A 12,986-nucleotide genomic window follows, 5' to 3' on the forward strand; every position below is an offset into this window, starting at 1 on the left:
TATTTTTAGACTAAAACTTCCATTAACTCCCACCAGCATGACCAAGGGTCAGGAAAGTTGGGAATTGTGAACAAAAAATCTAGAGGTCACCACATTTGGGAAAGGTCCTGTAGTTATCTTCCAAATCAGCAATAATCCTAGCAGCTGGTCCAGAATGCTGCAGCCAGAATGCTGACCAGAGCCACTTACAGGGCACATATATGTCCCTTGTTTAAAAAAGCTTCAATGGATCCCAGTTCATTTCCAAGCACAATTCAACATGATGGTTATAGTTTTTTTGTGGGTTTTTTGGGCTATGTGGCCATGTTCTAGAAGAGTTTCTTCCTGACGTTTTACCAGCATCTGTGGCTGGCATCTTAGATGCCAGCCACAGATGCTGGCGAAACGTCAGGAAGAAACTCTCCTAGAACATGGCCACATAGCCCAAAAAACCCACAAAAAACTATGGATGCCGGCCATGAAAGCCTTCGACTTCATGCTGGTTATAACTTGTAAAGCCCTATACAGCTTAGGTCCAGACTATTTGAAAGATTGTATCTCCCCATATGAATTTGCCAGAGCTTTAAGGTGTTCAGGGGAAGGCTTTCTCTCAGTATCGCCACTATCACAGGCTTGCTTGTTGAGGACGCCAGAGAGACCTTTCTCAATGGCTGATTCCACCCTCTGGAACTCCCTCCTGAGAGAAGCTAGGCTGGCCAGGGGCTACATCCCTATTTTTCTTTCACTGGCAGGCAGAAATGTTTCTCTTCAAGCAGATTTATAATATGTAGCTGGACTGAGGGAGGCTTCTTATTGGTGCTTTTGCTTTTGTATGTTTTTATATTTTTGACTTAGTATTTATGATTTTATATTTTAACTTGTTATATTAATGTGATGTTTTTAATTGTGCCTTTAAAACTGTATTGTTTATTAAAGTATCTATTGTGAATTGCCTTAGGTCCAATTTGGGAGAAAGGTGGCATACAAAATTAAATAAATAAATAAACCTTATCCATGGTAAAGTCAACATCCAAAATTTTGTGAATGTCTGAGATTACCTTCTGATGACACCAGGCACAGTGCATGCCTGTCAAGCTCTGAAAACTCTTGATCTTCTTTTGACACCGGTCACATTTATTACCATCACAACCACCTCTTACCCAGACATGAGCTTGTGCCTGTAGGAGAGAAAGTGAGGAAACGGTAAAGTGGTGGTAGGTATTATGCTACCCCAGCAGAAGAAGAACCTAGAAATTCTTGAGCTCTACCCCTGAGTCCTAGAAAGATGTAAGATTAGAGGGCTAAAGTTTCCCACACTACATTAAACACACAGCATTCAGATTAAGATTTTAATTTTTTTACACTAAAGAAAGTATGCATAATCCCAGTCTAGATCAAAACCATCATGGGTGAGTGGAAGAGGTTTAAACTTTTGTACACAAATCTGGTTTTTATTTCAAAATGTCCCTTCACAATTAAGGAACTTCAAAAAAAGAGGGGTGGAAGCCTAAACTGAACCAACAGAGGAATTTTTTTTCTTCTTTTTAAAACTCTCTCCAGGATGGAGATTAAATTTTAATTCTAAAATTAAAAAAACCAAAACAAAACAAAGCCCAAAACAGATGGGGGCAAAGGTTTAAATCTCCCCATCCACTCAGGATAGTTCTCATCCAAATGAGGGCTATGTGCACTTTCTTTAGTGTTAAAAAGATAGGAATCTTAAACTGCATGCTACATATAATGCAGCATGTAATTTTGGCCTGAAGTGTTAGAACATGAACAAAATAATGGGATCCAGGACACTTGGGAACACTGCCCAGGACTTCCACAATACATCTTCTCCAAGACTTTCTGTGCTGTTTTTTAACAGTTAAGAGAAGAAATATAACAAACTCTATAGAAGCAGGAACTGAGGTGTCAGAATTGGCCTGGTACTCACTGTTAACTAAGATCCCAGAACTGAAGGGCAGGTACTCACTATGGCCAGGAAGGTAAGAAACAGTTAAGAGACGTGAAGAAGTAATGGCTAGAGATGAAAACGTTGACAACTCTAGTTCTACTTTCTGGGGCAAGGAAGAGATAGACTGTGCAACCAATGCTTATTACAAGAACAGGGGGTGAAACGATTAGTTGTAGAGTTCATGAAGAGAACTGGAGGAGTACAAGAGATAGTTTGTTCTCTGACTTTACTGAATCAAAGAAAACTGATGTGGGAATGAAAGGAGCAGAGATGAGGTTGCCCACCACAACCCCTGGATAATAAAAGCAGGTAGACAGAAGACTGTCTTATGGATACAATCAGCTTTTCCTTTTACCACGTTACTTACACTGGTATCACGGCGACTCTTGGCATAGGTGCTAATACAGCTTGGCGGGGCCTTTCGGGCACAACGCTCATGCACTGTGTACTTGCAGACTGTGGGCACAAAGATGAAAAGGAGAGATTCATTTACCATGCCGGGCAACAAGGAGTGAATACACATTTTCAGGTGCAAGCAGCTCTCCCTCCTTACATCATCACCAATGGATTCCATGCACTTATCTAGCCTCTTTGCCCCTCCCCATAGTGCTTCTATCCTTATGCTTTGGCCAGCATGTTGTTGTTGTAGTTGTTGTTGCAAGTTATTTCTGACTTATGGCAACCCTAAGGCAACCCTATCATAGAGTTTTCTGGGGCTCAGAGTGTGTGACCCAGCCAGGGTCACCCAGTGGGTTTTCATGGCCGAGTGAGAAATTGAACCCTGATCACCAGAGTCATAGTCCAATGCTCAAACTACTACTGGTCAGCTTATAGTACATACTAATTTCTGTCCCTTCAGTTAGACAGAACACAAAGCGTGTATAGAAGAGAGGTCATTTCCCCCCCAAATATTCCAAAAATAACAACTTTAGGCTAAAATGTACAATTATTGATTACCAAAAAATCATCTGGCATTGTCTAAGTTGATGATGATGATTTTGCTTATGAACAAAACAAAAGTTTTTCTGGCGGCACATACACTCTAAATTTGTTCACATCACATTTTCCCATGAAAAATGTACCGAATACAGCAAATTTCCCTCCACAGCCAAAGTCTGTCAACCACTCTTAAACTTGCAAAGAAATATCCTGGATACCAATATAACCCGAAATATCTAACTTTGTTAGAATTGGCTCATAAATGTGCAATCTAAGAAGAGAAAAACAGAAATCCAAAGGGCATGTTTGGACAGAACCCAAAGAAGACAACAAATTGGTTTAAAACCTTACTACATTCTTCATTTTAGTCCCATTGGGGAATATACCAAATTTGGTGACACTGTGATCAAGAACATGGAACTATACAGTATAACACACACACACACACTAAATCACAAGTATAAATTATTTAATTTGAAAGGCTGTGCACCTTTGTGGTATTTTGGCCCACCATAATAGAAGGATTGCCCAATTCATTCAACTCAAGAAATTTCACTTTTTCTCTTACATATAATAAATACGTGAATAAAGAGTTAAAATCAACTGGCAGACTAAAATTCAAAATATTAAAAAAGTAAAGTAACTTTAAGAATTTAAGAATTAAAGACATTTAAGTATTAAGGATATTAAGAATTAAGAACTGTGAGAAATAGGAAAGAGACTGCTTGTCTGTGAGAGTGGGAAGTTCAAGATCAGTCTGTTGTTGCCAAACGGGAGGCTAATGAAGTTTGCTGTTTTTGAAACTGTAGTTGTGGATGGCTGAACACTCAAAGTTATAAATAATATTGCTATTTATGTTAACTTTTAGAGAAATAGAGGAGACATATATATGGAAGAATTGCCAGAAAGTCTGGAAAGACAAGTAACTTTGTAGGATGCTTATGAGTTCATCATGGAGGGAAGAGTTACCCCAGAAATATCCAATTAGGGAATCAGATGACATTTTGTTGGAAAGGGGGTTGTATCCAGATGGCATGTATAAGCAAGATCAAGAAAAAGAAACTGAATGATCAACCTGATAATGCAGTTTTGTAGATGGAAGATGATGGGACTGATATTTGTGAAAGCAACCCAAGAAAATCTGTTGAGATAAGAAGAGTCAATACTGGATGGCAGAGCCGGAGAAATGTGTAGACAGTAAGAGGACTGGGCCTGAGCTTGAAGGAAGAGAAACTCTAAAAAGAGACAGTTTGGTGACATGGAACACCCTAACCAGTGAGAAAATGGAAACAGAGACTCAGATTACAGATGGTATTAAATTTAAAGAGAGGGACGCTTTTATGTTAACGCTTTTATGTTAAGGGATGCTTTTATGTTAACGGTGTAGCAATGCTACTGGAAGCTGCTTTTTCATTCCTCCAGTTCCTATTTGAATTGTTACAGGAATGTGGAAAAACAGTTTGACAGGAGACCATGCCTGGATGTGTACTAACAAATTTCCATACCGTAGTCCGTGATACGGAAAAGGTATCATTTATACAAAGCCAAGTGGGTCTGCCTTTCTTGGAAAACAACCAGTACTTAATCTTTCTCCATCTGAGTCTGTGCTCAATGAGTTACATCTGTTCTAATAAAACAAACATTTGAATAAATTAATCTTGTTCACAAATAAAGTACTAAACTTGACTTTTACACAGAATTCTGGATTTGGGCTAGCAGTAAGCCCCCATCCCCACTCCATGCTATAAGCCATGCAATCTATGCGGCAGTCGCTTTGATAAAAAAAATACTAACCACTTTAGAAGTTTCTAATACAGCCAGGAAAGTCTATGTCAGGGAGCAATTGCTATTTTCATCATGCTGGAGCAAGTGTAGCGCAGTGCAATTCTGCACCATTCAGATAAACATGGAGTCCTAAGACTATGCATTAAGATTCTACAAGGTTCTGTTCCCAACCAATGTTACCCTGTATTATGCCATGAGGGGGCGACACTAGCTCAGGAACTAGAAGTATTGATTTTTTTTTCTGTGTGACCTTGAGTGGTATGAAGACATGTTCTACAGTTAAGCCAGATACTAGAAAGTTTCTTTTTAAAAACAAGTTACACTTATATCTCTAAAACCTAAACGTATTTATAGCTGCAGTTTTTGCAATGTAACCCTTTCTTTCACGATTTCTCAAAGAAACATAAGTTATTTTTAATTTCTGTTTAAAAACTTGAATGCTATGAAATGCCAGCCTGTAATACAAAACACACACTCCTCCTGTCCACCTTGTTGTCACATCAGCACCAGCATCAGAGAATGAGATAGCAGCATTAGAGCCAGCAGGAGCCAGCACCTGAACCATGGGGCATTCCCCCTCTACCATTTATTGAAGTCACTCCCCCAGAACTATGCAAATAATTAAAAATTAGTTATACCGCAAAAGGAGTGACATTATCACTTGTTAAAATGACCATGATAAAGAAATGTATATTGTAAGATATTGGGCAAACACATAAATGATCAGTAATTTAGTTATTTGAAACTAGTTGCAGCAGGCCCTCCATATCTGCAAGGATTCAGTTCCAGGACCCTCCACAGATGTCAAAGAACACAGATGGTGGCACCCCACATTATTCAACAGTGTTCACCACAATTTAATAATATAGGGCGCGATTGTCTGCATGTGGTTGAATTCATGGATGGGAAGTCTGAGCATTGCGAGGTCTCGCTGCACTTTCAAGCATAGCTATAGTTGTGTTAAAAGGAGTCCCTAGATGTAATATCCGTCCACATTCTAGGTACGTATTATAAACCAAGGGGAATTTTCACATTTGGGTCTTGAGATCCTTGTTAATAAAAAGTAACTTAATGAGAACAGATGCTACAAGATGCATTGAGTGTTGTGCCTCTTTTTTCCAATGTAATGAATGATATATAATTCCAATGTCTTATATACCAGACTTGGGGGGATGGGGCTACCTTTGGCCCTTCAGAGGATTTGGTTGATAGCTCTCAAAACACCTATCTAAGCATCTGCATCTCCTAGATGTTAGATGAAGGAACAGAGAAAGAGGTACAAAGCAACAGGGGGTCCTTGTAATATAAGAAACTCTAAAGTATCTCAGAAGATCCTTCCAAAGAAGGTGGTGATTGAAAGAAAACAGTCCCCCCCCCCCCATTTCTTCATTTATAAATGCAGAATTCCCAAAGCCTCTTGTTAATTTTAAGGCTGGATGTATACTTTGCCAGCAGAAAAAAAGGGAAATACAGATGGCCTGTTGCTCTCCCCATTTGCATCCCAAGGACAGAGTGATTCACTCACAAGTGCAGCGCAGCCCCTGCTTGCGTAGCCCCAGCAGCAGTGTCTCACATACATTGCAGTAAACTGGGCGGTTAAAGTGCTTCAGGCGCCAGAGGTGCTGCCCATCATCCTTCATGGTCTGAGGTAAGGGAGAAAAACAGGAGTCAAGACAACGTTGCCTGGGAGAGATAGGTTTGGTGTCTGGAGGGAGCGAAAGATATTGGACCTCTTGAACAAGAGAGGGCCTCGGTGGGTCACAATTCTGCAGAAAGGTTGCCCATGCCCTAGAAATAATAATCTCATAACATTTAACTTAAAACCATTCATGTAAGACACCACATCTTTAGCTCCTTAGAATAAGACGTGAAAGGAAACATTTATTCAAGCTCCTCAGAATGGAGAAGCTGAAACACTGCTTTCCCCTAGAGTGATATAAATGCTATGGAGAAAAGTGCACCATAGAAATGAACTGCATTACTTTACAGCTGCATTTAGGGGCAATATGTTAGTCTGGCCTTGACAAAATCACTTTCTAAACAGAGCAAGCATTTGGAAGCATTACTTTGGGGAGGATGACAACTCATAGGATTCAAGGAACTGCAATCTCAAAAGTAATTTTCCAAAGCACTTCAAAACCTATTCAGTTTTATGACAGTGCCTCCTGCTGCTGAGGAAAAGCTCCACTGGTGGGGCAGGTGTTGGGAGGGCAGGCTGTGTACAACCCAACAGTACAGTCTTGCCTATGGAAAGCTGCCATGGTGGTGTTAGTAGTGGCAGCAGCAAGTGTCAGGGCCCAAAATGGGACATTATGGTCACAGGGCAAAGCATTTCCCATGGGATTTTGAATATGGAGGTGATACATCCTCTTAATCCCACTTAGGAATGACATCGGCCTGCTAGTGTAGCTAGCTTCCCTCTTCACTGATTTTAGGATCATGGAATTAAAAATAATGACCTGCTAAGATGTGAAATGCAGCTGGGATGAGAAACCACTACACAGTCACTTTTTATCCTGGTCAGCAGAGTTTGGATGTGATGGTGATAGTTCACCCTGAGCTTCTTCCCAGTCCCACTAGATTTGAGCTTTTATTCAAAGACAGTAGCAGTATGGACAGGTATAATCAAACGGATTCCTTTCCGTCTGAGACTGAGAAGCATTCCTTGGTCCTATACCATGCTTTTGTCAGAGCCTGAGAAAGTTTCCAGATAATCTCCCCCGCCGCCACCAAGAATTTCTTTCTATTTTTTTTTAATTTATTTTTTTACTATAACTCGCACAATCCTCCAGCCTACATGGCTACTGGCCAGGCAGGTTGAAGGAATCTGTGAACTAGTTTTGTTTTTAAAAAAGAAACTTTTCAGGCTTCAGCAACACTATAGTAACAAGAAACAAGGACTGAATATTATGCATGGAATGAGAATGACAGATAGACCATGCCTATCTTTTAATCTCAGGCCACCTCTCTCCACCCTACCCTTCCCACCCAGACCCTCATATACTTACAGCCTCCAGCCCAAGCAGCACCAGGAGAGGGACAGTGGTAGCTCCACCACGGAGCCACTCAGACAGAGACACTGTGCCACTGCCATCGTAGTCAATCTCTCGCATCATCTCCTGCAGGATCTGAGTTAAAGATCAAAGAAGAGTACTTCAGAGTGGACCAACATCAGGGCTAGCTCCATTCCATTTGATCTAATTTAGTGTGCAACTCACATCCTCCTCCCTGACCATTCTAAGAAGAAAAGGATCCATGTACAGTAGGCCTTTCATATCCACAGATTCTTTATCCATGGATTCAATCATCCATGGTTTGAAAATATTAAAAGTATGTAAAAATTCCAAAAAGCAAACCTTGATTTTGCCATTTTATATATGAGACACTATTTTACTGTGCCACTGTATGTAATGAGACTTGAGCATCCATGGATTTTGGTATCAATGGGGAGTCATGGAACCAAACCCCAGCGAATACCAAAGGGCCACTGTGTGCCAATGAATCCATAATTAGTTGTAGCATGTGACAGAACTCACTCTTCATGCCCATCTAGCATCTACCATTCTCTTGCAGGGAAAAAAAAATCAACTACAGAATTTTTGCAACATCAAAGCATGTTGAGTCTGGGGCTGGGAAAAAGGGGAGAAATGAGGGCTTACTCTCTCAACCACTCTAGCTCTTGCAAAATGACAACAGCACATACAGAAAAGGGAATGACCACTGTATGATGGTAAGCTGATCAACAAAATACAGGTTTTACACATGAATGGTTCCTAGCCCATTTACTTCCAGTTCCTCCCTTTCCAATTTTCCTTGTTTACTCTCAGAAATGCAAGCGTCAGAAATGCACACTACTCTTCTCCCTTCCCTGCCTAGTGCTGGTTAAATCATCAGCACAAAAGAGAGCTTGGAAAAGTAACTCTTCCAAGTTCTGGCGCTGAAACTAACATCTTATCTAGTTTGTATAATCCAACACTCCATAGCAGCATATGCGAGGTGTGACCGTATGTGCATGTGAGGGGAGGAAATGGGTCTACTGCAAATATTTTGCACTTACCGGTTTAAGCTCAGAGACATCCCACTCCAAATATTCAGCTACACGCATCATCTGTGTGATTATGCGATCCACCTCCTGCAGAAGAACAGTTTGAGGTCAGTACTGAAAACAAAGGGGGATCCTTAAATAAAAAGGGCCAAGCATGTAAGCATCTAAGAGAAATACATTTACGAGTCAGAGCTTCAGTTTAACTATAGAGGTCCCCATATCACCAAACTGAGAAAAGACAAAAGAGTGCAGAGGAGAAGCCATCTCAGCATGGTCAAAACAGAATTAATATTTTCATTCTGGCGGAAGATACACCAGATGGAGAAAAGCTTTGCTGGCTCATTTCCTTCCTGTTATACAGCTGTTAAAGGTATAGGAGCTATGCTAAGGGCCATCTTAAACAGCAAACCAGCAGTGCACATGGGGTGGGGTGGGGTATGGTATGGCCTCTGATATTGGTTCAGTTATGGCAGGAGAACACACCCACAACACAACTTTGAAAAGAGATAATGAAAGGCTATGTTCCGTCCTGTGTGTCAAATCCTCTTCCAAATAAGGCACCAGTGATATGACAGCAATCATAACAAGGATGGAAGCATACTGCCAAATGGGTAATGCCATTGTCTCTCAGTGACATAAAACAGGAAAGGGGAAATGCTGGAAATCAATGTTTTGGTGCCTGGGTCACACAAAAGTGATCTCTTGGAAGTCTAGAAGGCAAAGTTGTGAGGAAAGGTAATCAGTAGATTTGCAGTGTCATCAAGTGAAGAATAATGGGGGACAGAGCCATGGAACAGTGGTAGAGAATGTATGGCCCTTCAGATTTTGTTGGGCTGCAACTCAGCACAGCCAGTGGTCATGGATGACAGGACTCACAGCCCAACAGTATCTGGAGGAAAGCATACCCACATCACTGCCATGGGATATAATGCACAAGAATGGTCCCAGTGAATGTTAGGTGCCATATCTGTGTGTGTGGTACGCACACACTATCTGTGTTATTGGGTGCTGGAGGAAATGAGCTAGTTCTTCTGCTTAAAACTGAGAAGAGGAAAGGACTGAAGAGATGGGGACCTAGAGGCTCAATCTATTTAGCTTTTTCAGGTCTCGTGATACTCACTGAACTGTCAAGAAGGCCATTCCCATCCTTGTCATAGAGCTTAAAGGTGACTGTGGGAGGAAAAAGAAGATCAGACATGGTTGTTCCAGGATAAGAGACCAGCAAGAACACACAACTCTCCCACAGTCCTCCTGGTCCAGGAAACCAAAGAAAGGCCCCATTTCATGTGAACTTCTTGCTTAGCCTTATTATTATGGAAAAATTGCATGATTATGATTATTTCTAGCTTGCCTTTTCCCCAGTTTGGGACTCCAAGCAACTTATAACAAACTAAAAAACATATTGTTAAAAATCTACAACATACAAAAGTTAAGACAAGATTAAACGTACAACAGTCAGTTTAAGAAATGGCAGTTACAGCCTAAAAGGTCTTCAGAAAATCCAGAATGCTAGAGCAATTTATGATGAATAAAGAATGTGAGGAGAAGAATGTAGGTATATATTTTATCAAAGAATGGCGGATGAATGCACCTTCTCAGGGCATGTCAGAGTGGGCATATCACAAAGAACATTTTGCATAAAGAAGTGGTCTAACCATTTACCAAAATAATAAATACAAATGCAAACACACATTCTGGGGGTGATTCAGGGGATGCTGAAGTGTTCTATGAGTGGAAGATTTGGAGTGTGTGTGTGTGTGCATGAAAGATAGGAAAAAGAGAGAGAAAGAGAATGAATTGGGCATGACAGAGACATTCTGTAGTAAACTGGGCCTCTACCTGCCAGGCAAATAGATTTTGCAGTCCCTGTTACCATCATTGCCACATGTTAAGAGCTTTTCAGTGGCATGAAACAGTTAACTTGTATTAATGACCTTGCTGAATACTTTTTATATTTGCTTTGCAGTTTGAGGCTGGGAAAACATGAAAAGGCTGGGAATGGATCGGGGAGTGATTCTTTTTTCTTCTTCTTTTGCAAGCCTGCTTGCACAGTTCTCATAGCTATTGGGGGGAGACAGGTCATGGTTGATCACTTTAATTTTCTTTATTTACATCTGCAATCTATAAACTTTGTGAGCCCATGTTTCATCAGCTTCACTGTGGGGTGGGTTTCACTCCACCCTAACATCTCGCTATATATGTCAGCTACTTGGATTTGATTTGATTGCTGGCCAAGAGGTAAGTCTGGCTAGAATTTGTTTGGGGACCCAAATTCTACCATTGGCTGTGAGGGGATGTTGGACCCGATCGATGAAAGGACTGGAATGCTTCTCTGCTGTGCACCATCTGCTGCATCATTTACCATCAAGAAAGCTTATGCTATAGCATTAATGCACGCCAGTGAGAGGCCTGGAATTATACTCAGTTCGGGAACAAGATACATCTTAATATCTAATGGCAGCAGGATGCAGGAGGGTCAGTATGGTATAGTGGTTTGAACACTGGACTGGGATGCTGGGAGACCAGGGTTCAAATCCCAGCTCTGCCATGTTAACCTATTGGTTGACCTTGGACAAGTCACACTCTCTCAACCTCAGATGGCAACCCCCCTCTGAAGAAACATGCCAAGAAAACTGTACGATAGGCTCACTTTAGGGTTGCCATAAGTTAGAAATGACTTGAGGGTACACAATAACAACAAACAACAAAGCAGGATGCAGGCTGATTCAGTGTGGCATAGTGGTTTGAATATTGGACTACAATGCTGGAGACCATGGTTTGATTCCCAGCTGAGCTATAAAGCCCACTGGATGACCTTGGGCAAGTCACATGCTCTCAGCCTCAGAGGAGGCTCAAGATAAATCTCTGAACAAATCTTGCCAAGAAAACCCCATGATAGATTTCTCTTAGGGTAGCCATAAGTCAGAAATGACTTGAAGGAACACAAAACTAAGAAAGCAGGATACGGATGAAGATGTATCTGTCCTCAAGACACAAAAACCATCCAATAATAATTATCTCTTATCGACATTAACTTCCCTGCCCACCAAATCTGGATCTGAACTGAGGTTTTTGGGAGCCTTTTATTGTCTTGATTTTCTGTGGTACTTACATTCTAGCTTGTCTTCTGGTCGTCCACCTTCCAGCAGTGAGAAGTAACAAGAAACATCATTGATGCAAACAAAACCACTGGCTGAAACACAAAGAGAGTGTTGTGTTAAGATCTGTCAACAATTCTTTATTGAAGGGCTGTCCATAGAGATACTCAGAAGCGCTTTTGTTTCCAATTTCTATAGATCCAGGCCGCTGCCACACTGAAGAATTAATGCAGTTTGATACCACTGTAACTGTCATAGCTCCATCCTATGGAATCCAGGGATTTGTTGTTTGTTGTGGCACCAGAACTCTGACAGAGAAGGGTAAATATCTCACAAAACTACAAAATTCAGAATTCACAAACCATGCCAGAGCAATGGCAGCTAACGTTGTATCAAACTGCATGAATTCTATGGTATAGCAGCAGCTTTAGTTCTTTAAAAAAAGATTAAAAATCTCATCTCACCATTAGTCCTTCACAGGATAAAAGAAAGTCAATATTTTGTGTCTAACAGTGTTTCAAATGTATATCTCCTTGCCAGATTACATACCTGGCTCTGTTGTGGCTTGTCCTGCTGTAGTCTGAAAAGACATGAAGAGGTGGCAGCAAAGTTCATCGGAGATCTCCTCTGCCTCCAAGTAGGTTTTCAAGAAGAGCTTGAAGCCCTCAAAGTCTATTGACTGGCATTGGCAGAGCAAGCCAAAGAGAAGAGAAATAAGAGTAAACACTGTGCCTGGTTCATCCAGTCCACTGTGACACAAGTCAGAGTTTTGATTTAGAGAAAACTTGGCCACTTCACTGTTAGATGTATTTTGAATTGGGGGATCTGAAAGAGAAAAGGGTTTTTCTTTCCTCAACTGCTTGGTGGCCGTGGGATTAGGACTGATGGAAACGGAAAAGGGAGGAGTCATCACACAGATTAACAAGAAACAAAAAATATGGAGGAATACTTTGGGTATGTAGAGCATTTTTAAGAGAAGCTGCAGGGGCACTTTGGATTGTCAGGATATCGTAAGGAAGACAGGAGACAGGATATAATTTATCAAAATTTCATTGAAACATATGATCAAGTACCCCATTATATTTTGGTCAATAATTTACCTGAATGCCAGCTAGATGATAACATGGATTGGTGACATTTTAAATTTGTTTTGAAAGGTGTACTCAGTGAGTAGTTAGTG

General features: G+C 40.9%; 1 protein-coding gene across 3 annotated transcripts in view; it reads right to left on the reverse strand.

Annotated features, from left to right (window-relative positions):
- DGKA (diacylglycerol kinase alpha) overlaps positions 1-12,986 on the reverse strand; it is a 75,636-nt gene that overhangs the window by 21,061 nt on the left and 41,589 nt on the right. For all 3 annotated transcript variants that reach the window (XR_016271749.1, XM_089477317.1, XM_089477326.1), the window contains exons 4-11: positions 12,356-12,485; positions 11,821-11,901; positions 9,829-9,878; positions 8,721-8,795; positions 7,672-7,791; positions 6,189-6,306; positions 2,307-2,395; positions 1,038-1,157 (exon numbers count right to left, since the gene is read on the reverse strand). Coding sequence is in view for 2 of the 3 variants with exons in the window: in XM_089477317.1 (XP_089333443.1) it covers positions 1,038-1,157; positions 2,307-2,395; positions 6,189-6,306; positions 7,672-7,791; positions 8,721-8,795; positions 9,829-9,878; positions 11,821-11,901; positions 12,356-12,485 (783 nt within the window). In the remaining variant the exon portion in view is untranslated. The remainder of the gene's footprint in view (positions 1-1,037; positions 1,158-2,306; positions 2,396-6,188; positions 6,307-7,671; positions 7,792-8,720; positions 8,796-9,828; positions 9,879-11,820; positions 11,902-12,355; positions 12,486-12,986) is intronic.

This window comes from Sceloporus occidentalis, unplaced genomic scaffold, assembly GCF_023333645.1.
Source record: "Sceloporus occidentalis isolate IW3139 unplaced genomic scaffold, rSceOcc1.0.p SCAF_1, whole genome shotgun sequence".
Taxonomy (NCBI): domain Eukaryota; kingdom Metazoa; phylum Chordata; class Lepidosauria; order Squamata; family Phrynosomatidae; genus Sceloporus; species Sceloporus occidentalis.